At 47.1% G+C, this 25,639-nt stretch overlaps 1 protein-coding gene across 5 annotated transcripts in view; it reads right to left on the bottom strand.

Annotated features, from left to right (window-relative positions):
• Positions 1–11,156: 11,156 nt before the first annotated feature.
• TDP1 (tyrosyl-DNA phosphodiesterase 1) overlaps positions 11,157–25,639 on the bottom strand; it is a 75,594-nt gene continuing 61,111 nt past the window's right edge. For 4 of the 5 annotated variants that reach the window (XR_003435602.1, XM_027120297.1, XM_027120294.1 and 1 more), the window contains 2 exons: positions 18,289–18,397; positions 11,157–11,498 (listed from right to left, as the gene is read on the bottom strand). Coding sequence is in view for 4 of the 5 variants with exons in the window: in XM_027120297.1 (XP_026976098.1) it covers positions 11,425–11,498; positions 18,289–18,397 (183 nt within the window). In the remaining variant the exon portion in view is untranslated. Of the gene's footprint in view, positions 11,499–18,288; positions 18,435–25,639 lie in introns of all 5 variants that reach the window. The other variant, XM_027120296.1, reaches the window with a different exon arrangement.

Below are 25,639 nucleotides of genomic sequence, written 5' to 3'. Positions count from 1 at the left end.
AGTTGTTGGACGTAGTGTTCTATAAATGCCAATTACGTCAAGGTTGTTGATAGTGTTTTTCAGATCTTCTGTCTTTAGTGACATTTGTTCTAGTTATTCTAACAATTATTGAGAGTATTAAAATCTCCAACTATGACTGTCAAGTTGTCTATTTCTCCCTTTACTTATGTCAATTTGTGTTTCACATACTTTGAAGCTGTTATTTAATATAAGCATTTATGATTATTATATCTTCCTGATGTAGTGACCCTTTTATTTTTATGAAATGTCTGTCTTTATCTCTGGTAATACTCTTTGCCTTGAAGTTTATTTTGTCTGATATTAATCTGGTTACCACAGGCTTCATTTACTTAACATTTGCATGGTATCTTTTCCATTTACTTTTAACCTATCTCTGTCTTTATATATATTTAAGGTGGATTTGTTATGGACAGCATATAGCAGTTCGGTCTTCTTTCTTTCCATTTTTCTGGTCAGTTCTGACAATCTCCACATTTTAATTGATCAGATAAACACTGTCCATCACTTCCGTGATGAGGGAAATATCCCATATCTATGCTGTTCTATAAAGTGGTCCATCGTGGTGCTACTGAGCACTTGAAATGTGACTAGTGCAAGTGAGGAACTGAATTTTTAACTTTATTTGATGTTAACATATTTAAATATCACATGTGGCTAGTGACTGCTGTATATAATTTATGATGGAGAAATTCTGGATTCTGTTCCTCTAAAAACAACACTTCTTAAACAGGCAGTAAACCTGGCTGAACTCAACTGCAATATTATCTCTACAGCGGAAAGTATCTCAAATTCTAGTTCAGTTCTTTTAGCCTTAGCCATGCACGGACGGTTCCGCGGTCAGCCAGAGATTTGAGGAGAGTTTACAAACACATTGGGAATCCCCTCTGGCTCTTTCTTCTGTCATTTCCCTCTTCACTCTCAGAGGCTATGGATGCTCCAAACCCTGTACTCTGGATCTCCAAGCCAAGAAGACTGTAGCTTTCCCACTGGTGGTGGTTTACCTGCCATGCGTAAACCTGACCTCAGACTAAAACCTGACCTCAGGCCCAAAGTGGTGAAAAGACAGGAAACTCACCCAGTGGAGTGCTTTTCTTTCCGCCGTTGACTCTCTTCTTTTCTGCCTGCTTTTGGTCGCTTTCAGTGGCTGGTATAAGCTCCACCCCAGAGCGTATAACTTTTATTTGTGAAAGAATTGGTTCAATAGGAGCCATTTGGCGCTGCCAGAAACCGGAAGTTACGTGGTTTCCCCACAACGTTTGATAATGAAATTTTCAAACACACACCAAAGTCGAAGAATTTTAGAGTCGCAGTCTAGATTGTACAATTAAATTTTTCTATATCATGTATCTACTCGTCCTTTAATACACCTTATTTTAAAGCATTTCAAAATAAACTGCAGACATCAATACACTTGCCCCTAAATACTTCAGTATATATACAACTAGAGTTCAGCTCCTGATCTTTTCTTATGTAGAATTTACATACAATGCACATATCTGAGCTTGTACCTTCTTTGAGTTTTTAAAAAGCAGCTTTATGGAGCTATAATTCACATTCAATAAAAATGACCAACTGGGTGTATAATGCAAGGGGCTTTGTAAAGTGTAACCAATGCCACCGTCACGCTAGGAATGTTTCCATCGCCCCTAAACGTGCCCTCATGCATTCAATCCCCTCTCCCCACAGCTGCACTTATTTTTAAGGCCACCCAGCTCTGCTTTGGGCAGGGGATGGGTGCCACACCAAGAGCAGGAACTAGAGACCCAGGGGAGACGTCATACACGGCCAAGTGTGTCCTGGAATGCCAGAGAAGAATGGAATGGAAGGGCAGAACCAGGGCTAGGCTGGGCTCTTCCTAAGTGCTTCCTCCCAGGTTGTTCCTAGAGAGGTAAGTGGCTGAGATCACACAGTTCATTCCTCTCTCTTAGGGAAGATTCTGCCAATCCAAGCACAAGTAAAGACGCCCATTTCTTGAGGCTGTTGTGGTATCAGAGGCGTTCAGGAAGCAGGACCTCCCTCTGTCTTCAAGAAGGCAACTGTAGGCAGTTCACAGATCTCTTTGCACCTCAGTTTCTTCATTTGTAAAATGGACTTCCTCCCAGGGCCGAAGGGTCAACTCACACGTGGGGTTCACGTGAACATGGACTCCCAACCCCACCCTCAGTCCCAACTCAGCCTCCACGAGGACCCCTCTTTCCCAGAGGCAGGAGGCAACATGGATCCGTGCTTTCAGGGCAGGAAGTATGTGGGTCAGCTCTGCAGAGTTGTTCAGGGCGCGTTTGAGAGCCTGGGCCCCCGGACAAAGACTCCCTTGAAAATAGAGCCCCCGCCTCTGGAATCCAGAGGCCTACTAGCCACCCTGCTGCATCCAGGACTCTTCAATCTACCCCCGCCTGTCAGAAAAACCTGCCTTTAGTAGTGGGTGAAGGAGCAATATTTGTGGCAAGTAGCTAATTTTTCAGAAGGCGTGGGTTTTATTTTTTACACTTGAGTTAACCATTCTCTAAATGCCCCAGGGAGAGACTGCCAGTTTGGTACTTACCAAGAATCGTTCCAATTTACATTGAGGGAGTTCTTACCAGTGCTTAGGAGCCCCATTTCATTTGATTCTTACAACAATCCCACAAGGCAGGAAGGATAGCTATTAGCCCCACATAACAGATGAGAAAATGAAGACTCAGAGGCATCACATGACTTGCCTAAGGTCTCATGGCGGGAGGGAGCAGAGCTGGGGCTAGACAATTCTAATGAAGAGTGAGTCACTGCTCAGGCTTTGGTAAAACCTCAAGTCAGCACCCAGGTGACCATCTGTCTTCATTCAGAGTGGGTGAACTAGCAAACCTGGGAAAGAATACATTTTAGATTGTAACCCTGAACCCACTCACACAAATTGAAACAAAAATAACCTTACTTGGGGCTTCCCTGGTGGGGCAGTGGTTGAGAGTCCGCCTGCCGATGCAGGGGACACGGGTTCGTGCACCGGCCCGGGAAGATCCCACATGCCACGGAGCGGCTGGGCCCGTAAGCCATGGCCGCTGGGCCTGCACATCCACAGCCTGTGCTCCGCAACGGGAGAGGCCACAACGGTGAGAGGCCCGCGTACCAAAAAGAAAAAGAAAGAAAGAAAAAAATAATAACCTTACTTTGTGCTACACACAGATAATTTCTACTATCTTTCATTTAAAAGTGCTGGTCATGACACCCTAAATTGATTCATGATTCACTAAAGGATTGTGACCCGAAGTTTGAAAAATCACTGCTTTAGAACACTCAAGTTACAAGGGTTCACTTATATAACCAACTTTTTTGAGAAACTTGGATTTTAAAATTTCCTTCTTGGTTTCCTTTTGCTTTTATTTATTTATTTTAAAATTGAAGTATAGTTGATTTACAATGTCAATTACTGCTATACAGCAAAGTGATTCAGTTACACATATATATATATTTTTAAAATATTCTTTTCCATTATGGTTTATCATAGGATACTGAATATAGTTCTCTGTGCTATACAGTAGGACCTTGTTGTTTATCCATCCTATATATACTAGCTTACAGCTGCTGACCCCAACCTCCCAGTCCATTCCTCCCCCAACCCCCTCCCCCTTGGCAACCACTAGTCTGTTCTCTATGTCCGTGATTCTGTTTCTGTTTCACAGATAGGTTCATTTGTGTCATATTTTAGATTCCACATATAAGTGATATCATATGATATTTGTCTTTCTCTTTCTGACTGATTTCACTTAGTATGATAATCTCTAGTTGCATCCTTTTACTTTTAAATAAAATCTGCATGCTTGCACACATTATTTAAGAACAAGGCATAAAGAAGGTTCCTCTGGCACAATATTAATACTTCACCTAGAGATACTTCTTGTTCTGGATTGGACCTCAGGCATCTTCCACTTGTCTTTGGTGAACTCTGCACCTGCCCCCTCCTCAGCAGGGGCAGTCTCTGATCTGGAGTGCTTGCATCATGGATGGACACATGACTCAACCTGACCAATCGGACGTGTCAGGGGACTTTGGCCAGCGCAGTTGGGAAAGAAGTATTTTGTTTTCTCTGAAATGACTAGCCAGATATAATATGGGATCCTGGAGCGTGCGGTGGTGGTGAGGGAGTGGGAATTTCAGCCTCCAGGTGGAGAGCGCTTGATTGAGAATGATGTCCAGATTCTGGAAAGCAGAGCTGAGACTTGAAGGTAGACTTGGTTACATTATGATCCTCTGGCATTTGCTAGACTCGTGTTAGAAGTCTCTTTCATTGCTTAAGCCTAACTAATCTGGTTTCTGTAACTATAAGAGCATCCTGACTAATGTAGTCTTTCGTAAAAATATTAATAAAGTATTATTAAATAACAAATATTTACAGAGGCTTTTAAATTTTAGTAATGTCAATTATCTGAAGAAAACAAAATCAGCATTCAGCTGTCATAATGTTAATTTCTAAAGAACCTATGAACACAGAGCCACCCAGATCACGCACAGTGGCATCACCTGTGTCCTTGGGGCCACAAAGGGACACACACTAGTTCTGTGACCTTGAACCTTACTTTTTCCCTCTTATAAAATGAGGTATAACCTGCCCCACGTGTGATGATGTATATAAAGTTACCTACTATCATAACCCATAATAAATTCCCTACGGATGCAATTTCTCTTTTGCCTTTCCCTTCTGAGAGTCTCTTTGTGCGTATTAAGAAAACTGGCCATTGCAATGGGGCTCTCTGAAAACCTTGCTACAAAGGGAACAGGAGAAACTGAGCCAAGTGCCTTCGACCGATTAACATTAATCAGACTGCAGTTTCAGTAGAGCTTCTGGTAGACCTAGAGAGAATAAAGTGTAACTTATACACAGCAGTTGGATTCTGCGCTGAGAGACCTGCTTGGAACTCTGTTGTAAAAACTGGGCTACTAATCGTACCCAGACTTGCAATGCTTTGGCTCTGTGACTACTCGTCACCCCTCCTTAAATATATGAGGTGCCCTCATTTCAACACATCCCTGCTCCCCACTTCCTGGGCTGCCTCTTGCCCTCCCCCCTCCGGCATCCTCTACGCCGCCAGTTTTCTGTGCTTTCGATCTACTGAGTCAGTGGAAACGCCAGGTTTCAGAGAACTGACGAGAACACACTCAACAAGGCAAAGTTTTCAGCCATCGATGTTCTCTCTTGAAAGGAACCGGCTCCACTGCCGGGTTCTGGCTTTAACACTGCAGTGGCTCAGCCTTGCACGCTAAGGCGGCATTTAGTGGCTGATTTTGTGCACTGCCAGCGGGTTCTGTCCCACCAACCGTGCACTGTTACAGTGTCTGAAAGTGCACCTGTTTTTGTAGCTACAGCTACAAATCATGAATGGGAGCCCTGCTCCTTGACTGGAGCATTGGCCACACCTGCTGCCCGGCTCCTCCCAGCAGTCCTGCCTGGGTTCAAATCCCAGGTTTGCCCCTTGCCAGCTGTGTGACTCTCTCTGGACAAATCATCTTAGTTTCCCCATGTGTAACATGGGGATAATAATAATGCCTCCTTGATCAGGTTCTTATGAAGATTCAGTTAGTTAATATGCATAAGTCACAGAACAGTAGCCGGGACACAGCAAGTACTCAGTACTTGTGGGTCAGTGTCACTCCTCAGGGATCAGTGGACAGAGACGGGGCTCAGAGGTGGTCCCTGCCTCTACGCTGCTCTGTTGGCATCTCCCAGGAGCCCCTTTTCTGGCCTCATCTTTTGTTTCTGCCTGTGAATCCTACTATGTAAGCAACAGCCACTTAAGACATATAACTTACTAGTTGATAGAAATTCAGTAAGAAATTGTACAGTTTTGTTTGTAGTACTTTTGTCCTGCATATTGCTTGAAATAAGTGGGCTACTAAACTTGGCAAACTCGGCAAAGATTTAATCATAATGGGATGTGACCTGTGCATAACACGTGTTAGCACATAATCAAAAGAATTTTAGATTTAATTCCATACAATTGTTAAGCTAATTTATTTCTGCCAGTCACTGAGTTCCTGTACAGACTTCTGTCATTATACTTTATCATTAAAATTAGTATCATTCAGGCATCAACACAATTGCTACATTTTACGAATGTAAAAAAAGAATGCCTACCTAACCTTTTTCTTTGACATATTCAGTCAAAAGCAAGTATTCTCAAGGAATTCTCGAGGATGGGGTTAGTTAAAGCTCTAACTCTACAGTAAGGGGGGGGGGACTCAAAATGTCTTAAGATTTGAATCAAACACTTAGATCACCCAAAAGTGGTTTCACAATGGATCAAATGATGTTAGACACTGTTTCTTAGAAAGTGAATTTTTACTCTCAGGTGGGAAAAAAAGTTCCAACAAGGGCTTCCCTGGTGGCGCAGTGGTTGAGAGTCCGCCTGCCGATGCAGGGGACACAGGTTTGTGCCCCGGTCCGGGAGGATCCCACGTGCTGCAGAGCTGCTGGACCTGTGAGCCATGGCTGCTGAGCCTGCACGTCCAGAGCCTGTGCTCCGCAACGGGAGAGGCCACAGCAGTGAGAGGCCCGTGTACCGCAAAAAAAAAAAAAAAAAGTTGCAACAAAATCAAATCTAAGATCCTCATTTTAAGCATACTGAATCTGATGCAGAAACCATGTTCATTTGAAAAGTCATGTGATATTAATAATTTCTATTAAGGACAACTGTATAACTTCCACACAAGAAAACTTCCATACCAGGAAAGTGAGGCTTGGTGCTGCTGCTCACTGTGGGATCTTATGGATGTTATTTAAGAGAAGGCTGGAGAGGAAGTGGAGAAAAGGGAACCCTCCTGCACTGCTGGTGGGAATGTAACTTGATACAGCCACTACAGAGAAGAGTATGGAGGGTCCTTAAAAAACTAAAAATAGAGCTACCATATGACCCAGCAATCCCACTACTGGGCATATACCCTGAGAAAACCATAACTCAAAAAGAGTCTTGTACCACAATGTTCATTGCAGCACTATTTACAATAGCCAGGACATGGAAGCAACCTAAATGTTCATCAGCAGATGAATGGATAAAGAAGGTGTGGCACATATATACAATGCAATGTTACTCAGCCATAAAAAGGAATGAAATTGAGTGATTTGTAGTGAGGTGGATGGACCTAGAGTCTGTCATACAGAGTGAAGTAAGTCAGAAAGAGAAAAGTACCATATGCTAATGGACGTGTATGGAATCTAAAAAAGAGGTACTGATGAACCTAGTGGCAGGGCAGGAATAAAGACTCAGATGTAGAGAACGGACTTGAGGACACAGGGCAGGGGGAAGGGGAAGCTGGGACGAAGTGAGAGAGTAGCTTTGACATATATACACTACCAAATGTAAAATGGTTGGCTAGTGGGAAGCAGCCGCATAGCACAGGGAGATCAACTCGATGCTTTGTGATGACCTAGAAGGGTGAGGCAGGGAGGGGATACAGGGATATATGTATACGTATAGCTGATTCACTTTGTTGCACAGCAGAAACTAACACAACATTGTAAAACAATTATATTCCAATAAAGATTAAAAAAAAAGAGAGAAGGCTGATGTGAGGATTAAACAAGCACTTAAGTACAGGAGTTGAAACATAGGAAGAAGTCAGGGAACATCAGCTATTACATTATGTAGAAAAATACAGTCTCCAAATCAGTGAACTTCTAAGGCTGATTTTTATCAACTATGGTTAAAACTAGGCCTCCTTTCCCAGGAGGATGAGGATAAAACATAATTTAAAAATCCCATCTCCCTCCCTCCCCCAAGAAAGAAGCTGGTGGCAGATCATTCCTCTCTTCACCAGAGAGTACCAGAGAAGTGAGGGGACATGGAATCCTCCTGCCTAAATGCCAAGTGACTTCCTTTAAGTCACCAAGTGTCAGGGATGACAATTTCCTGCCTCCAAAAGTTTGGGGAGGGTCTCTTAAATGCTTAAGCATTTAGAATACTGTTGAAATTCATTGTCCAATATGAAAATCTCATTTAGATTTTTGGCTACATGTCCATCTCTGTAAAAGGATGCTAGGTAAGATTTCAAAAGAACAAGATAAAACTTTTTAAGAAAAAGAGGCAGAGGTTCCTTTCGTCCACATGCAGAGAAACTCCTTACTCAGCAGATGAGTCTCCTGTATCGGGCAGCTTGCGAAGAAGAGGGTGGATTCTTTTATACGGAAGTTTGCCCTCAGCAGGTATAAAGTCACTGGATAAGTGATTCCATGAGATCTGAAAGGAAGGAAGGAGGTGGGGAAAAAGGATAAAAAGTGGCACGCAGCTACGGCAGATAGAGGGGAGGCGAGGGTTTCCTGAGTTGGGGAGAAATAATTGTTGAACCCCAACCTGAGAATAACAGAAGTGGTTTCCTCAAACCTTAACAAGTGTTTGGACTTCCCTGGTGGTCCAGTGGCTAAGACTCCAGGCTCCCAATGCAGCGGGGCCTGGATTTGATCCCTGATCAGGGAACTAGATCCCTCATGCTGCAATGAAGATCCCCTGTGCCGCAACTAAGACCCAGCGCAGCCAAATAACTAAACAAATATTAAAAAAAAATTAACAGGCGTTGATGATGCTTTTTTGTAGCACTTTGGGTAATTTAGCCAGTCACATTAATAAAAGGACCAGATGGGGTTGAACCTCTTGTTTTGCTGAACCTCATGGGATTTAATCAATCCCATGTTGATTACTCTTGAGGCATTACTTTATTTTCCACATGTGCTATCAACTGTGCCCAGAGAGCTCGTGGTACTGACCTGGTACTACGCTGGCCTGGCCTAGCCCTGCCTCGCTGAGCCCATGCTGACCAGGGCAAGGGCCACAGGAGGCAGCTCTCCGGGGTTGGGCCTGCACACCCACTGGGTACATGCCCCTTGACCTTGGACCTCCCCTAACTGTACCTTGATGTACCTAACCAGCACATCCTACAGAGACTGTCTCAGCTTCCAGAAGGGCACTCTGGGTCCCTGCTGGGTCTAGGGTGCCGCTCCAAGTGTGGCTGTGGACCAGGCCAGCCTGTGATGAGTACAGAAAGAAAAAGTGAGCATTTAGAAACTCTCTGAGCAATCTGACAGTGCTGGGACATCCAAGCACCTGATCCTGTATCCTATACAAGTATCTGTCCACAGTGGATTGGGGGAAAATGGTCCACCTCCTCGGCTACTGTCCACCACACTGCCCGGGAGCCTGGGCCCCCTGGAAGTACAGAACAGGCTCTGGATGCTGCCGGACCTGGGTCCAAACACTGGTGAGAGCACCTTCTAGAAGTGTGACCTTGGACAAGCACTTCACCTGTCTGAGTCCAGGTTTCCTTATCAGGAAAATGAGGATAAGCCTAAGGACTCAAGGGTGTCCCCTGTACAGTCCCCACTCTGTGCAGGTACTTTCATGTCCTAACTCACTGGACAGTCTCAATGAGCCTCTGCAACGGGAATGATTATTACCCCACCCCTATCTTACAGGTGAGGGGACCAAGGCACAGAGAAGTGGTGGCAGAACTGGGATTCAAAGCCCAGCAGCCTGACTCCAGCTCTGGGCTCCGACCCACTTTGCAGTCATGTGGATCAGATGAGCCACATACCCGAGTCTGCTATCCTTTGACTGGCTGGGCCCGGGCCCCGAGCAGCCCAGGCTTCCTGGGTCCTGCCCGGAGCTGGCCAACTACTTGAGGCGGTTGTGATGCTCCCCTGCTGCCTGGAGGCTGGCACTCCCCCCATGCCCACCCAGGACGGACCACTGTGCTGGTGGGAATCAAAGGTCTTTGATGGCAGTCCCCTGGACACCCAGCTCAGACTCCTGGGCTCCCGCTCTGGGCCGGCCCCACCGCTACTACCAGTCCAGGGCACCTTCCCTGTTGCCTTCCAAGGCACCTGGGCTCATCTGATACAGGGATTGAATGCCCCTGAAGTAGAAGGCAGGGTGCGAAAAGGATTAAGCCTAACTTTTCTTACCAGTGGAAGAAACTGGTTAAACGAATTCAGTGGCTTTTCACTTTATGTTTTTAAGCAGAATGCAAAACAAAAAACCACCCAGATAGTATCCTTTAGAGAACCCAATATATAAAAGTGGTGAAGGAAGGCTCCTCTGATCAGGGAAGGAGAAGGGAGGAGCCCCCGTCCCTAACCCACCCCAGCATCTTTCTGATGTGAACATCCTCGGCCTCTGAGGAACAGTCTGGAAAACTAGTATCTTAAAAAAATCTTTCAAAATTAACATTGGGGCTTCCCTGGTGGCGCAGTGGTTGAGAGTCCACCTGCCGATGCAGCAGACATGGGTTCGTGCCCCGGTCCGGAAAGATCCCACATGCCGCGGAGCGGCTGGGCCCATGAGCCATGGCCGCTGGGCCTGCGCGTCCGGAGCCTGTGCTCCTCAACGGGAGAGGCCACAACAGTGAGAGGCCCGCGTACCGCAAAAAAAACAAAACAAAAAAACCCCAAACAAAACAAAATTAACATTGAACCCTATTCTAGATTCTACGATGAAGGAGCTGATGACAACCTGGAAATGAGCCTCACGCAGAAGAAAAAACGAGAAGGCTCTAAGTCATCTGAGGAGAGCGCGATCCTGCGTGTGAAGGGCACAGACACAAAGCAGGAAGATGCTCGTCGCTCTGACCCAGGCAGCTGGGGCCTGGGGGATGTCCTGAACCTTTCTGGGCCTCAGTTCCCTCACTTGTGAATTAAAGGCACCCAGTCAGTTCACCGTTCAGGGGCTCTTCTGAGTGAAATACTTGTGTGCTTTTTTATGATCCTGCGAGCTGTCTTTTGTGGACATTTTTGGGGATGGAGGAGACACCGTGCACTGTGGGGAATGGGTGAGGGGAGGGCAGGTGGTCCTTGAGCGGGAAGGCAGCCAGCACGGCCGGGGGCAGGGGGGATGAAACGTCGTCTAAAGCTGCAGGGTGACGACGGTCAACACGGCCCATGGCGTCGGGGTAGCCGCACCAGCCGACACACCCCAGACTCCCTCCAGCAACCCCGAGACACACTAAGAAAGCTGAGAGAGGGCTGGGTGAGAGGTCACGTTCCTGCTCTGAGAAGTTCCAGCTGAATCCAGAGCACCTCTCCTGACAGAGCACAACTGACACAAGTCAACCTTCAATTCACAAGCGCCGACACCGCCGCGAAAAGTCCTCATCATTAGGAAGATCATTTTACACCTATATATTCTTTTAACGTGGTGAAGTTTAATAGCTTTCATTCCAAAGCATAGAAAAGGGAATTAAGAAAATATATAATTTTTTAAAGTGAGAATGTTAACAATGGTCATTAAAAGGATAACCAACATCTGTGTTTGAAATCTCGACTTTTGCAAAGAGTTTTGTAGGGGGGCAGATAAAACATTAAGAAAAGTGAACACCCAGTGCAAACAAGAACATCCAATGTTTGGGGTTCAATGCCTTACACGTCAACTTCACAGTACTTTACTGCTCTCAGGAGGGAACCCACATGTTCCCGTGTGTATCTGGTGCTTTGACATAAGGAATGTTCCAAATCCAAGGCCGATCTGGGGGAAAAAAATTTACATAAGTATAATACTGATTTAAATAGGATTACAGAAAATTCACCCACCTGACAGGATAAAACTACTCATGGGCTGGAGTCTACAAATCATGAAGAGCCTTTTCTGAATCAAGCCCCGACGAGAGCCCTTACAGGTAAGAGCTTGTAGTAAAGGTTCATGTTAAGACACGGGTGAGTGAACATGGGAGCAGGCTGAAGCCCGGGGTGAATGCTGGCTTGCCACTTACGTTGACAAGTCACTTCACCTCTCTGAGCCTCAGTTTCCTTATGTGTATCTAAGTCGTGGAGCTGTCAGGAGGATTAAATGAAATAAACCCGTGTAGTGCACAAGACGCAGTGTTGCACACAGAGAGAATGTAACAAATGAGGGCAGCTCATTTTCTTCTTTTAAGAACCTGGAGAAACCAACAGTGACAATGGGTACAGTCAAAGGCCATTTTTCTGCTCTCAGCAGCTGGTCACGGTCGCACAGAGCCAAGAGGCCCAATGTCACATCCCTGAAATGGTTTTGTTCTGTAACTTAAGGCTAGTGATTGATAAGGCAGAAAGGTCTTTGTATAATGACCATAGACCCACGTTGAGAAAAGCAACAAGCCTTGGAATGGTACAACGGAAAGGTGACCTAGGCTCAAATCCTGCCTTCATCCTTCTCTGCAGCCTGAGGAAGGCATGTGGATTTTGGCCTCAGGTTCCCTATCTCTGAAATGGGAAGTAATGACATTAGCAACCTCCCAGGATTATTGTGAAGCATGAATGAGAGAACATCTGTGAAAGTTCCTGGCATGTTGTAGGTGCTCAATATGTGTGAACTTTTCTTCCTTTTAACTGATGTCTCACAAATTGAAAAAATTGGAACAAATCTCTTTTACCACACATGGCTACTGCCAGAGTCAAACCATTTCAAAAAGAACCATCATAATATGGGCAGGGTGTAGGGACTTCCCTGGTGGCGCAGTGGTTAACAATCCACCTGTCAATGCAGGGGACACGGGTTCAAGCCCTGGTCCGGGAAGATCCCACATGCCGCGGAGCAACAAAGCCCGTGCGCCACAACTACTGAGCCTGCGCTCTAGAGCCCGTGAGCCACAACTACTGAGCCAGTGCACCACAACTACTGAAGCCCGAGCACCTAGAGCCCCTGCTCTGAGAAGCCACCGCAATGAGATGCCCGAGCACCACAACGAAGAGTAGCCCCTGCTCTCAACAACTAGAGAAAGCCCACGGGCAGCAACGGAGACCGAATGCAGCCAAAAATAAATTATTTAATTAAAACAATATATGGGTAGGGTATAAATACACTGCAAGGATTAAAAATAACCCCCCCATACTATTGTTCTGAGAAATACAGAGAGATGGAAGGGCTGCATGCTTATAGTAAGCTGGCCACTTGGCAGGTCAGCTGAGATGGACCATCCCACTGCAGCAGCTGCTCGCAGGCACCGCCCGCAGCCCTGGGGGAGGGTTTCTCCTTTTCTTGAACAGGGGCAGATGGTACCTTGGAGGCCGACCCGGCAAACAATGGTATCTGTTGCTCCTTCCACCCAGCCTCGCTGTTTGTTTGGAATAATCACAGGGCAAGTATGCAAATGGCAGCTCCCAGCAGGAAGTGCAGGAAAAGAATGCCAAAGATGGCAACAAGTTATCAGAACCCTGTTCTCTCCCCTTTGGCCTTGAGATGGTTTGAAAGCATGAAACCACACTTTCTGGTAATTAAGTTTCTTAAGAGGTAAGGGACTAGCAGGGCTGGCAACTTGACTCGCCGGCTACTCACTGGCCTTAAGAAAGCACCCACTCTCTTCCATTGGAAACACCATCTTCTGTGGCTGGACTTCCCCTTATTTACCTCTTTCCCTGCAAACTGCTCTGTTGGGCAATGTCTGCTCTGCTTCATCCCCCAGGCAGAAGACCCCCCAATCCTTGCTATATGAATAGCCATTAGAGAGATTCTTCACCAGTGCAGATCTGTGACACAGACGTTTGCCAGTGAGGCTGTAACTTAAAGACCACCACTGCATTTACAGTGGACCCTTGAACAACTTGGGCTTGAACAGTGAGGGTCCACTTATATGCGATTTTTTTCAGTAAATACACACTAGACGATCAGTGGTTGGTTGAATCTGGGGATGTGGAACTGCAGATACGGATGGCTCACTATGGGGCTTGAGTATCTGTGGATTCTGGGATCCAAGGTGGGACCTTGACCAATCCCTGGCAGATACCAAGGGATGACTATTCCTTTCCCTCAAATTTAGCCAACGATGACCAAGCGAGGACCTGGAAACCACGCTCCTGGTAAATCCCCAAGGCTCTGCTTTATAAATGAGCAAATGTCTGCACCTCCCGGGCAGAGCCTCTCCATGCCAGCTGCAAGGCCTTCCACTACCGTGGGGGAAGGCCACAGAAAGGGCCAAGAGGAAGGCGAAAAGAGGGGGGTTATATTTCTGTTGTGCCTTTTTACCCATTACTACTGGAAATCAGCCATTACCACTCACTGGCTCAGATGAAGGCCTGTTTTAGGCAATCCTCCTAAACTGTCCCATGAGAGAACAACTTGCCTCACATGATACAGTCACATGTGTATGTGAAATACTTGGTAGTGCTGGTTAGATGCCTGGTACTCCGCTAGCCAAACATGAAGGCCTCTCAAGTTTACGGTCCAGGGGGCAGCAGACAAGCAGGCACGCCCTGCTGCTGGGACGCTGAACCCCACTGTGTCTGTGCAGCAGCTCCCTGACTGGGCTGATGTGGGAATTGCTGGCACGTTTTTCTGGGACCCACCCCTGGAGAGCTCGTTTCAGTAGGTCTGGGCTGGGGCCTGGCAATGTGTACCTTTGTCAAGGTCTAAAGGTGATTTTCATAGAATCTGTTTGGGATCTGAGGCTAAAGGGGATGAAAATCGCCTTTTTTTTTTTTTTCTGGAATACGATGAAAGGATTTAAAACAGGAGAGGGAACGATCAGAGGAGCCTGGCAGCAGCGTGGAAGATGGCATCCAGGGGGAGGAGTGCAGAACCAGGGAAATAAAGAGTAGCACAGTCCGGGTGAGAGTCCGGGTGAGGCCTGTGTTAGGGCCACGGTGGGGGAGGACGAAGGACAACCTGGGGGGCATGGTTCCCTCTGTGTGTCCCTGTGGTCAGGGACTGCATGCTACAGTGTGTGATTTACAATGTTAGTGATTTTGCTTTGTAAAAGTTTTCTTTTAAAAACACAGTTCCTGTTGTAAAATGGGTTTGAGTACGTGTAACTTTTCATGGGAGGAGTAATATAAACTCAAGGAGGGCAAGGATTTGTGTCTGTCTTGTTCACTGATCTATTCCAACCACCTCGCTGGTATCTGTGCACAGCAGGTTCTCAATGATACACCTGTGGGGAGAGAGGATAAGCAGCAAGCACGAGGCAGGTACCCCTGTAGCTGAGTCTTCGTTTTTGTTTAATTTGATCAATTTCTTGGTGTCAGGATGTCTGGTGGTCTCTTGTATCCAACTGTGATTTGTTCACACTAGTATATTTCTCTGCTAAGCTTTTCTTATAGTCTCCTGACTTAAAAAATACTGAAAAAGATCTTATATATGTTGAAGTGGCTTGAAAGTCACTTATTCAAATGCAGTGCTTTTTTTTTTTTAATTTATTTATTTTTGGCTGTGTTGGGTCTTCGTTGCTGTGTGCAGGCTTTCTCTAGTTGCGCTGAGCGGGGGCTACTCTTCCTTGCGGTGCACAGGCTTCTCATTGTGGTGGCTTCTCTTGTTGTAGAGCACGGGCTCTAGGAGCCCTGGCTTCAGGAGTTGTGGCTCACAGGCTCTGGAGCGCAGGCTCAGTAGTTGTGGCGCATGGGCTTAGCTGCTCCGCAGCATGTGGGATCTTCCCGGACCAGAGCTCGAACCCGTGTCCTCTGCACTGGCAGGCGGATTCTTAACCACTGCACCAACAGGAAAGTCCCAAATACAGTGCTTTTGAAATGTTCTTAACCACTCAACTTTTCCAAGCACTGGTAAGATGGCCTTTTTTTTTTTTTTTTAAACATTTATTTATTTTTGGCTGTGTTGGGTCTTCGTTGCTGTGCCCGGGCTTTCTCTAGTTGTAGTGAGTGGGGGCTACTCTTTGTTGCGGAGCGCGGGCTTCTCACTGCAGTGGTTTCTCTTGTTGCAGAGGCTCTAGGCATGCGGGCTTCAGTAGTTATGGCTTGCGGGCTCTAGAGCACAGGCTCAGTAGTTGTGGCGCATGGGCTTAGTTGCTCCGCGGCATGTGGGATCTTCCCGGAGCAGGGATTGAACCTGTGTCCCCTTCATTGGCAGGCGGATTCTTAACCACTGCAACACCAGGGAAGCCCAAGATGCTTTTTTAAGGTGCACATGACTCCCCCGAATGTTGGCTTTACGGGAAATGGTGATATCTGAATCCCTGGCATTATTCTACATGCTAGTAAAGCAGTGTGGAAGGTAAAATAGTACTGATAAAAAAAACTAAAATGTTCCAGTCTCTCTCGCATATGTCTTTCAAAGGAAATGCGTAAAAAATAGAAAACTCACTTAAACAATGGAAAACTTCTGCTTGCTGGTCAAATAAAAGGATTACCATTTTCATTACATGGTCTAAGTCACTACCTAGTTGTAAACGTTTAAGTTCTTGGGAATGCTTTTTCTAGTGGAACTGAGGGAACCTCAGGATATTTTTAAGGCTCCTCTACCTCTTCCATTCTTGCTTTTACAGTCCTCTGGAGATTAGTATTAAAGGGAGGGGGTGAAATTCCAGCCAAGGCTCCTGGCTGCGGGTGGGAGGTACAATGCCTGAGGCCAGACTGCAGGAGGCTAAGCCTAAATAAGGCTGTCACAGTTAGTTCTTCCCACCTCCAACCTGTTTATTCAGGAGCACTCAGGTTGGGGGTAGGGGTGAGGGACATGAAGAGCAGAGAAAGGGAGAGAAGACAGAGGTGCAGTGCAAAGCCAGAAGAGGGGAAGGTCACTCACTGGGTCATGTCCTGGGTTAGGGACTGTCCTGCACAAGCCTCAGGCTCTTCTGAATGTCAGCTCTTCAGGAGGAGGGGGAGGGATGGCCATCAATCCACTGTTATAACTGAACTGGACATTTTAAATAACAGAAACAATGGCTAACAGAAATCAGCTGCTAACTCTGAGCTGGACGCTGGGTTAGACGCTTTCTAGACCATATCTCGGTCACTCTTCAACAGTGAGCTATGCACTCTCATGTTCTCATTTTGCAAACAGAGACACTAAGGCCTAGAGAATACAAGCCACTGCCCAAGGTCACTTCATAAGTTGTCTGGCACATAAACACGGCCTGGATCTAAAGCATCTGTGGGTTGGAGGGTGGGGAGGAGTGGTCACGGATTTCTTGAAATTCTGGTAAAACCTCTTGCTAGTGAAAAGTGAACGTGTGTGAACTTACAACACATTTAGAGGACTCAGAAAACCGCACACGGCTTGGAAGGAAGGGAAGAAGAATACCTTCCGAAACAGCATCCACACAACTGATCAGAGAGAGATGAAGTCACCTGGGCGAGGCAGGATGCACTCTGCCAGGTGTGCCAATACAATCTGAGAAATGGGTCCATCAGAAGGGCAGGTTTGGTTCACCACGAAAGCCAAAAGGGCGAGTGAGGGCGGGGGGGGGGGGTAGCTAGAACCCAACCAGCATCGCTCAGGGAAGGAAGGGACCCACTGGGGCAAGGCTGACTCCGTTAGGGAATCCGAGAGTTTGGAATATTAATGGGGTGGCATCATCAAAACTTACCAAATCAAAAACCAAATCCCCTGTTCACATTCAGCCTTCTCTCAAAAACCACAGATTACAATCTGGCTACCTGTGTAGGCCTCTACCGTCCAGGGGAAAATACGCCAGCCACAGTGATATAAGAATCTGCCATTTTAAATTAATAAGCTTGTCCCGATTACGCATCTCCTCCGGGGTGAGCTTGGTGAAGTGTGAACTCACCCCAAAGACAGATTTTCTGGGGCTGAGCAGAGCAGCCCTGCGGCCGGCGGGGCTGGGTCAGAGCTGGGATGAGGTGGTGTCCGCATCCCAGCCAGCCTTCCTCCCAAAAGCGCTGGCGACCTGGACCAATACCCCACTGGCTTTCTCTTGTGAAAAATACCTGGTCGCTGCCCTTGAAGTCCTCACCTAGCGCAGCAGTTCTCAGAGTGTGTGGCCTGGGGACCTACTTTTTAAGGGGGTTGGGGAGGGGGAAATACCTGTAAAGTCAAAATTACTGTCAACATAGCATTAAGCCATTATTTGTCACTTTCACGTGAGTGTACAGACGCTACACAACCTGTGTGATAACACAACAGAGCAGCCGTGAGAATCCGGCTGTTAACCCAGATGATAAACGGGTCTGCAAAAAAGGTAAACGATGCCATCTTCCAAACTAACTTGTTTTGGGGAATAGTCATTTTATATATCTTTAAATATACAAATGGGTTTATTAGTATCTTTAAATAAGTTAATAAATATTTAAAAATTTATTGGTTTTAATTGCTGATATGATACATATCAATAGCTATAAAAGCCCACGTAAACAAAAGCCCTTTGTGGTCCTGAGTAATAAAATGTAGAGGGGTTCTGAGACCAACCAGTTTGAGAACTGCGGCTCCGGTGGCCACACACAGGGCAGCAAGGGAGACTCTGCAAAAACCTGCGCTTCCAGGGCCACCCACGAGCCGGGCTCCCAGGGAGAGCCCAACCCAATGGCTTTCCCTGGGCTCTGTCTGTTTCTGCTCTGGTACACACACCCAAAGTTTTCTTTCACCAGTGTCTCACCTTTACTTCCATACAGTTCTGGAGGCAGGTCATACGGCACAGGAAAGGAGGCTGTTGGCTCCTGGCTCCCTGAGAAGAATTTCTGTTTCACTCTGAAACTGTCCAGGCCCTGCAGACACAGAGAATCTATAATTGCATCTCATTTTCTGGAAAAAGATAGCAAGAAGCCATTATATTTTTATGATACAACAAAATTCAGAGCTATTTTTGTTATTTCAGTGCTATTTTTGATATTCAGTGGGTCAAATATATTTACAACACTCCCCCAAATATTCTTTCCTAAAAAATAAGAGGTCCAAATGTCAGAAAATAAATTATAGCAAAGTTTGCAAAAGTCTAATAAAGGATACAAAGACATAAGAGAAAAACAATTTTGGATGTTACAGCCCATTTCTACTAACCTCTGTGTACAGCAGCAAGGAGTGTGTAGAAGACACTGTAAAAATACCTCTGAATACTTTCGATATTGCCATCTATAGAAATGGACTGCTCACTCTGGTGAAGAATGAAAGTTGCTTTCATGTATCATGAAAGTGTCCAATACGATGAGATAGGAATATAAAAGTGAGAACTCTTCAAGACCTGTCAAAATGGAAGGTTTATCCCAGGAACTCAAGAATAGGCTACTATTAACTCTGGATCTGAATCAGGGTGCAACTATAGGTGCCACACCCAGGCCGACGTACACACTGCACTGCCTCCTCACACAGGGCCTGCCCGGTAGTGGGGGTGCCTACTACGTCGGCTTTGCCCTCCCCAGGCCTCCACGCATCGATCATCTCCTGGCCCCCTTCCCGGATGATCCTAGCATTCTGTTTTTGCCTCATTCCTCTGGCCACCCATCCACGCACAGATCCACCCTTCTCACCCTAAATACCCACACATCAAACAGTGCTAACGTCTATGAACCCACATAAAGAGCTACAACTACAGTTCTTCGGAAGATGAGGTAAGTGTCAGGGCTGTGTGGACCTGGGCTTTGGGCAACCTGAGTTGAGTCTTTGTGCTGGTATTTACGGGCTGTGTGAATGGCTCACATTTGCATTCATTCATCCCACACATTATTTCTTGAGTCCCTCTTTTGTGTCAGACATGGGTGCTGGGCACTGAGTGCACAGGAGTCCGAACAATTACCACAATCCCTGTTCTCGTGGCATGTACAGTCTAGTAGTGAGACATTAAACAAATGCATTTATAGAAGTAAAATAAATAACTACAATTTTTTATAAGCGCTAGAGAAAAACAGAGGAGTCCTAGAAGAGAGAATAGTAGGCCTGTTTTAGATATGGAGGTGAGGGGGTGCTCAGCAGAAGTCTCCCTAAAAAAGTGACATTTTAATTAAACTCTGAAAAGTTAATAGTGTTTGGTCAGTTGAGAGTGGAAATAATAACGTTCCAGGGACTTCCCTGGTGGTCCAGTGGGTAAGACTCCACACTCCCAATGCAGGGGCACCGGGTTTGATCCCTGGTCTGGGAACTAGATCCCGCATGCTGCAACTAAGAGTTTGCATGCTGCAACTAAGAAGTCCACATGCTGCAACGAAGATCCTGCATGCTGCAATGAAGACCTGGTGCAGCCAAATTAAAAAAAAAAAAAAGTTCCAGGAGGAGGGAACAGCATCTGCAATGGCCCAGAGGTGGCAAAGAGCTTGCGTGTGCTAGGAACTAAAAAAGATGGTCAGTGGGACACTTGGCCACTTATTCACTAGGCCTCAATTTCCTCATTTGTAAAATTGGAATAATAACTTTCTGGATGTTACCATATTAACATTTCTTACTTAAACGCCTAGCACAAGTCTTGGTGCATAGCTGGTCAAGCAATATTGAGCTGCAAAAATGGGATTAAAGTACCTTCCCTGCTTACTTTTTAGGCGTCTGCATAGAAGCAAATGCAACAAGATGCACAAAAGTGCTTTGTGCCAGTGAAGACCTACAGGAAGGTAGGGGTGACAGCACCAACCAAGATGGTGGTTAGTAACTCCGTGAAAGGCAACACGTGACAGACGCCGGGCACAAACTCTAGGCAGAAAGGGAAGAAATGACCTCTTGCCAGTGGCAGGTTAAGAAAAGGGTCTGTAGAAAATATTTTTGCTGGGCCTTGAAAAATTGATGTAATTTTGATAGACAGAGAGCTGGTAGGGAAGAGCATCAGAGGGAGACCGGCATGACCAAAGGCGGAGCTGGAAAAGCAAAGAGCTGGCATTTCAGGGGGACAGCAAGTGAAGCAATGCCCAGGAGGAGAGCCTGGGACACCAGAGAAGAAACGCAGAGACAGGCTGCAGAGGGTTTTGAAGGAAGACTCCACGCTTCCACTGCAGGGGGCATGGCTTCGATCTCTGCTCGGGGAACTAAGATGTTGTATGCTGCATGGAGTGGCCAAAAAAAAAAGAATTCACGCCTGGGCAGATGGGATCGGATGGGGATGGGCGAGTGGCAGCAGTGGAATGCCAGGAGGTGGCTGTATTCGCTGAGTCAGAGAACATGAGAAGTTACAAAGAAACACCACCTGAAACAGTGTTGCCCAGCTGTGAGCCCTGGGAAACGCTGAGAGCCCTGAACCCATGTGCTGGGCCCAAGGCAGGCTGTCAGAGGTGGTGCAGGGAGCACGAGGGGGAGTTAATGTGGCAGCTCTTGTCACTTGTATTAGTTCTTCCAGCCAGAGCCATCTTTGGCAACAGAGGGACAATAAAATAGTTTAACCAGAATGGAGAAAAGAGAAAGTAAAGCCTTGAAGACTGAAAGTTCTTGGGGATTTAGTGGCAGCATTTTTGACTCCGATTGTAGGAAAGAGAGCCTGCCATCTGGGGAGCAAATGAACCTGGGGCTGAGCAGGGCCTGAGCTGGCTCTCAGCCCTGGGACAAGGGCAGGGATGCTCAGGGTACCTTCCTCTGGAGGAAGGAGTTCAGGACATTGATCCATGATTCTGAGATGGTCTGTGCATTATTCCCAGAGGTAGGAGGCGTTCCAGACACAAAGTGCTGGGCAGCCTAGTCGGCGCCTGACAAAGTACGTGCTCAGTAAACACCAAAATGCACCAAGTTCAAAGAGAGAAAATTTCTATCTCCCTGAAATACAGATGCCTGAGGGTTTGGAATACAGCTGCTGGTCTTTGAAATCATTAGATGATCGTTCCTATGTTGAGATTTTTCTGAACCTAAATGCATTAGTCTAATCTAAAAGTTAAATACACTTAAATTAAAGGGACAACTCAAAAAGCATAATAAAACTGATAAATTGATGTTAGACATTAAAAGAATCAAGTCTTCAATTAAACATTTATTAAGCACCTACTATGGAGCAACAACAGCCAAGTGCTGGGTACACAGTCAAACATACCTTGACATTAAGCCCCAAAGCCCTTGCAAGTGTTTCTAATCACAGGGAAAGCTACTGACTCCATGCTCTATGGCAAGTCAGGTTAATTTCGTAATGATGTGTTTATTGATTCATTCATTTAAAAGCAGCAGAAAAAAATGGGAAAAAAATCAATATTCGGTTACCAGGGACTTATCAGCTTCCAGATCAATCCCAGAAGTTTCAAATGGCATCTTCATTATGAATGGGAAGTGCTGGCTCTCCGCCCACTGCAGTTTGTAGGCCACACAGCGTGTCCCTTCACACGGCCATTGGTTCCTGAGTGACAGGCCTGTATGACGGCTGCGGGAAAGGGGAGCTGCCGGGTTTCTTCTGGCCGACCACCTCTGCAGCGTTTGAGACTGTGCCGTTCTGGGCACAAAACCTGACCGTTTGCAACGCTGGCCTCAAGTCAGCGTTCAGGAGCACAGAGATCAGGATGGCCCACTGGTGAAGGACAGAAGTGGCAACTCTGGCTGCTGCTAACTCAGAAACGTGGGCCTTTCGGACATGCAGTTCTGCCTAAGGGCCACAAAGGTGGGCTGATCTCAAGAAACTGGATTTTGGATGCTGTCCAGTCAGAAGAACGACTACAAAACTGGGTGCTAAGTAACTCTTTGGCAAATGTGTAACTAAAGGTATGAAAAGACGTTATCTTGATAGTACTGTAGGGAGAAAAGAAAGGAAAAGAAAGGAATCACACTGGGCTTCATTTCACAACAAACTGCCTTACTGTCAGTAACTCTTTTAAGATTATGGCCAATACCGAAATTTTTAAGACATTAAATGAATATATAGGGATTGGCATTTGTAGTTAAGGCAATAGACTTCTGTGAGTGAGAGCGAACGTGAGCCTGTGTGTACGTTTCAGTTTGCACAGAACAGCTACAGGTGAGCTATCCCACGCTGCAAGTTGCTCACGACGAGATTCGTGAGCACACTTAAGCACCTGCTGCACCCGACGCCCCTCGGACTAAATCCACATTGCCTCTGCAGCCACTGTTTTGCACACGTGTTCTCCTCACAGAAAGGGGAGAGGGTACTCCGGGAACCTCAAGGGAGCAACACCAACAGACTTCACTAAGAGCCTCCCGTGTGCCGGCCCTCCGTGAGAGCAGCTCCCAGCCCAGTCAAGGAGATACATGAGTCATCGATGACAACACAGGGCACACAGGAAAAGCCCCGGTTCTTGAGGGCTGTGGGGCACAAAGGAGGGACCCCTGGAGCAGATGTGAGAGGCCGGTGGGGTTAGGGGCCTCAGGGGGTCGTTCCAGCTACGGATTAAGGCTGCTGAGAAGGGTGGTATGGTGGCTCATTCTACACGTCAACGTGACTGGGCCATGGGATACCCAGGTAACCAGTAAACATCACTCTGGGCATCTCTGAGGGTGTTTCTGCATGGGGTTAATATTTGAATCAGTGGACTGAGTAAAGATGATCCCCACCAACGATGCACCATCCAGCCAGTAGGGGGACTGAGTGGAACAAAAAGGCCGAGGAAGGGCTGCTTGGCTGGGACATCTGTCTTCTCCTAAACTCAGACTGGGATGGAAAGCATGGGGTCCTGGTCCTCAGGCCTTCAGACTCGGGCTGGCCCCCACCACCAGCCCTCCTGGTCTCCAGCTCACAGACGGCAGAGCTTGGGACTCCTTGCACTCCAAAATCGTGTGGGCCGATTCCTCACAGTAAGTCTCTTTCTATGTGGATCTATATATCCTATTGGTTCTGTTTCTCCAGAGAAGGCTAAGGGGCCTGGTCCAGAATGAGAGGCAGTCGCTCTGTGTGGCTGGAACACGAAAGGCCAGGATCGAGAGGGAAGAGGTCAGACCCGAGTAGTCAGGAGTCAGGCCGCAAAGGGAAAAGCAGGCCATGCTTAGGAGTCATAGGATTTGGAGCAGGTGGGAGACATGACCAGATTCATGGTCTGGAGACGTTCTGGCAGCAGGGGGCTGAGCAACTTGGAGGTGGCCTAGGAAGTGGGCCGGGAGGCAGGTCTGGCCGCGGTGGCAGCAGGGATGGCCAGAAGTGACAGATTTAAGGGAGCATTAGGAGTTGGGGATGACAAGCCTAGGTGATTAAACATGTGGGGGGAGAACGAGGAGTGGGGGATGACTTCCTACACCCTGAGCTGGGACAGTGGGTGAAGGCAAAGAGCGATTCATTCAGAATCAGAATTTTATAACAGTGTGGTGTAGGTGATTAAGATATGATTTTGACGGCATCTGCAAGGCCCTTCCCCTCAAGTACCTCGCATAATATAAATTACACTATAATCCTAAGGGGAGATAAGTTTTACAGATTCAAATTCTCTGAAAATTGGCCTGATGAGACCACTAACCCTGCTTAAAAACTGATGGCTTGGGCTTCCCTGGTGGCGCAGTGGTTGAGAATCTGCCTGCTAATGCAGGAGACACGGGTTTGAGCCCTGGTCTGGGAGGATCCCACATGCCACGGAGCAACTAGGCCCGTGAGCCACAACTACTGAGCCTGCGCGTCTGGAGCCTGTGCTCCGCAACAGAGGCCGCGACGGTGAGAGGCCCGCGCACCGCGATGAAGAGTGGCCCCCGCTTGCCACAACTAGAGAAAGCCCTCGCACAGAAATGAAGACCCAACACAGCAAAAATAAATAAATTAATAAACTCCTACCCCCAACATAAAAAAAAACCCAAAACTGATGGCTTTCCACTATTCGCATGGGACAAAGTCCACTCCAGCACGTCCTGCTTGCCACCTTCCTTCAGAACAGGACTCCAACCGCATAGCCCAGGCCACCCCCCGGCCCATTCCAGGCACGTGGAGCTGGTTGCCGTTTCTCAAATATAACGTGCACTGTTCCCTCTGGCTGGGAGCCTCATCTCCCCTGATGGTGGGTTAAACACACATTCATTTTTCAAGACCCAGGTCAAACGTCATCTAAATGAAGCCTTCCCCAAGCCCCGCAGGCAGACTGCTCACTCCCCCGTCTCAGTCCTTATATTCTGGACACCCCATAGCTCTCATCACCTACTGTGATAACTTGGGTCTGCTTCCTTTACTTATCCACAAGCTTCCTGAGAACAAAGAGTCCATCTCTTCCTCCCTGTGTTCCCAGGAGGAGCCAAAGAGGACGCAGGAGGTGCTTATGGAGCTGACTGCACAAGAGGTCATCTCAGGCAGCCAGATGTCTGGTGACGAGCCTGGCGTGCACTCTGAGGACGGACAGCCACTCCTTCACAAGCTAAGTCTCATTCTGTGCTCCTAGAGCCTCAGCAAGATGACTAATTACCTCCTGTCATAGACCTTTAGGTTGCCGTCAAAGTGAAAACCATAAATGTTAATTCTGTGAGGGCAAACAAAGGTCTACTACTTTCCCAGAAGCTCCACGTAACAGTAAATGAAGCAGATGAGTTAGAGTGGCTTAAGGACAAAGTCTCCTATGTTGCAAGATCCCCTTTAACAGCTTTCTGCAGATAAAACACACATCAACCCACTTACAGGTGAAACCCTCTGGCAGTAAGTTCCTACCTCTTGAGTGGCTTCCTAGCTCACAACAAAGCCCCTTTTCTGGAAACAGGCCCCGACTGGGGGACGGGGTTGGGAAGGAGAGAGGCATGCGGGGCAGACCCAAGCTTGCGCAGTGACTGTAAATGCAGAACCCCTGGTCACAGGGCCGAGAAGCCATGTGGTGGAGTCACAGCAGGGGCAGCAGCCCAGAGAGTCCGCCTGCTGCCTGGGCCCTAGAGCTGGCCGGCCCGTCCCCCCCACGTCTCGGCTGTTCCCCCCTTCCTTTGATTCCATGACACTCCCCCTTCTATGGGCCTATGTCAGCTCAAGTTCGTGTCTATAAAATGCACCTAAAAGAACTCGGACACCCACTTTGAGCCCTCTGGGTTCTGCATGCTCAGGCCAGGTGCCCTCCTCACATGTCTGAGCACCCAAGCTCACACCTGGGACGTCTCTCAAACAAGGCGTCTGCTTCACTTCTATGACCTTCTTGCTCAACTCGACCCTTAGCTCC

Source organism: Aethalodelphis obliquidens, unplaced genomic scaffold, assembly GCF_003676395.1.
Source record: "Aethalodelphis obliquidens isolate GAN/ISIS:26980383/991018 unplaced genomic scaffold, ASM367639v1 scaffold21, whole genome shotgun sequence".
Taxonomy (NCBI): Eukaryota; Metazoa; Chordata; class Mammalia; order Artiodactyla; family Delphinidae; genus Aethalodelphis; species Aethalodelphis obliquidens.
The sequence above is the reverse complement of the archived record's forward strand: the minus strand, read 5'-3'. Positions and strand labels throughout refer to the sequence as shown.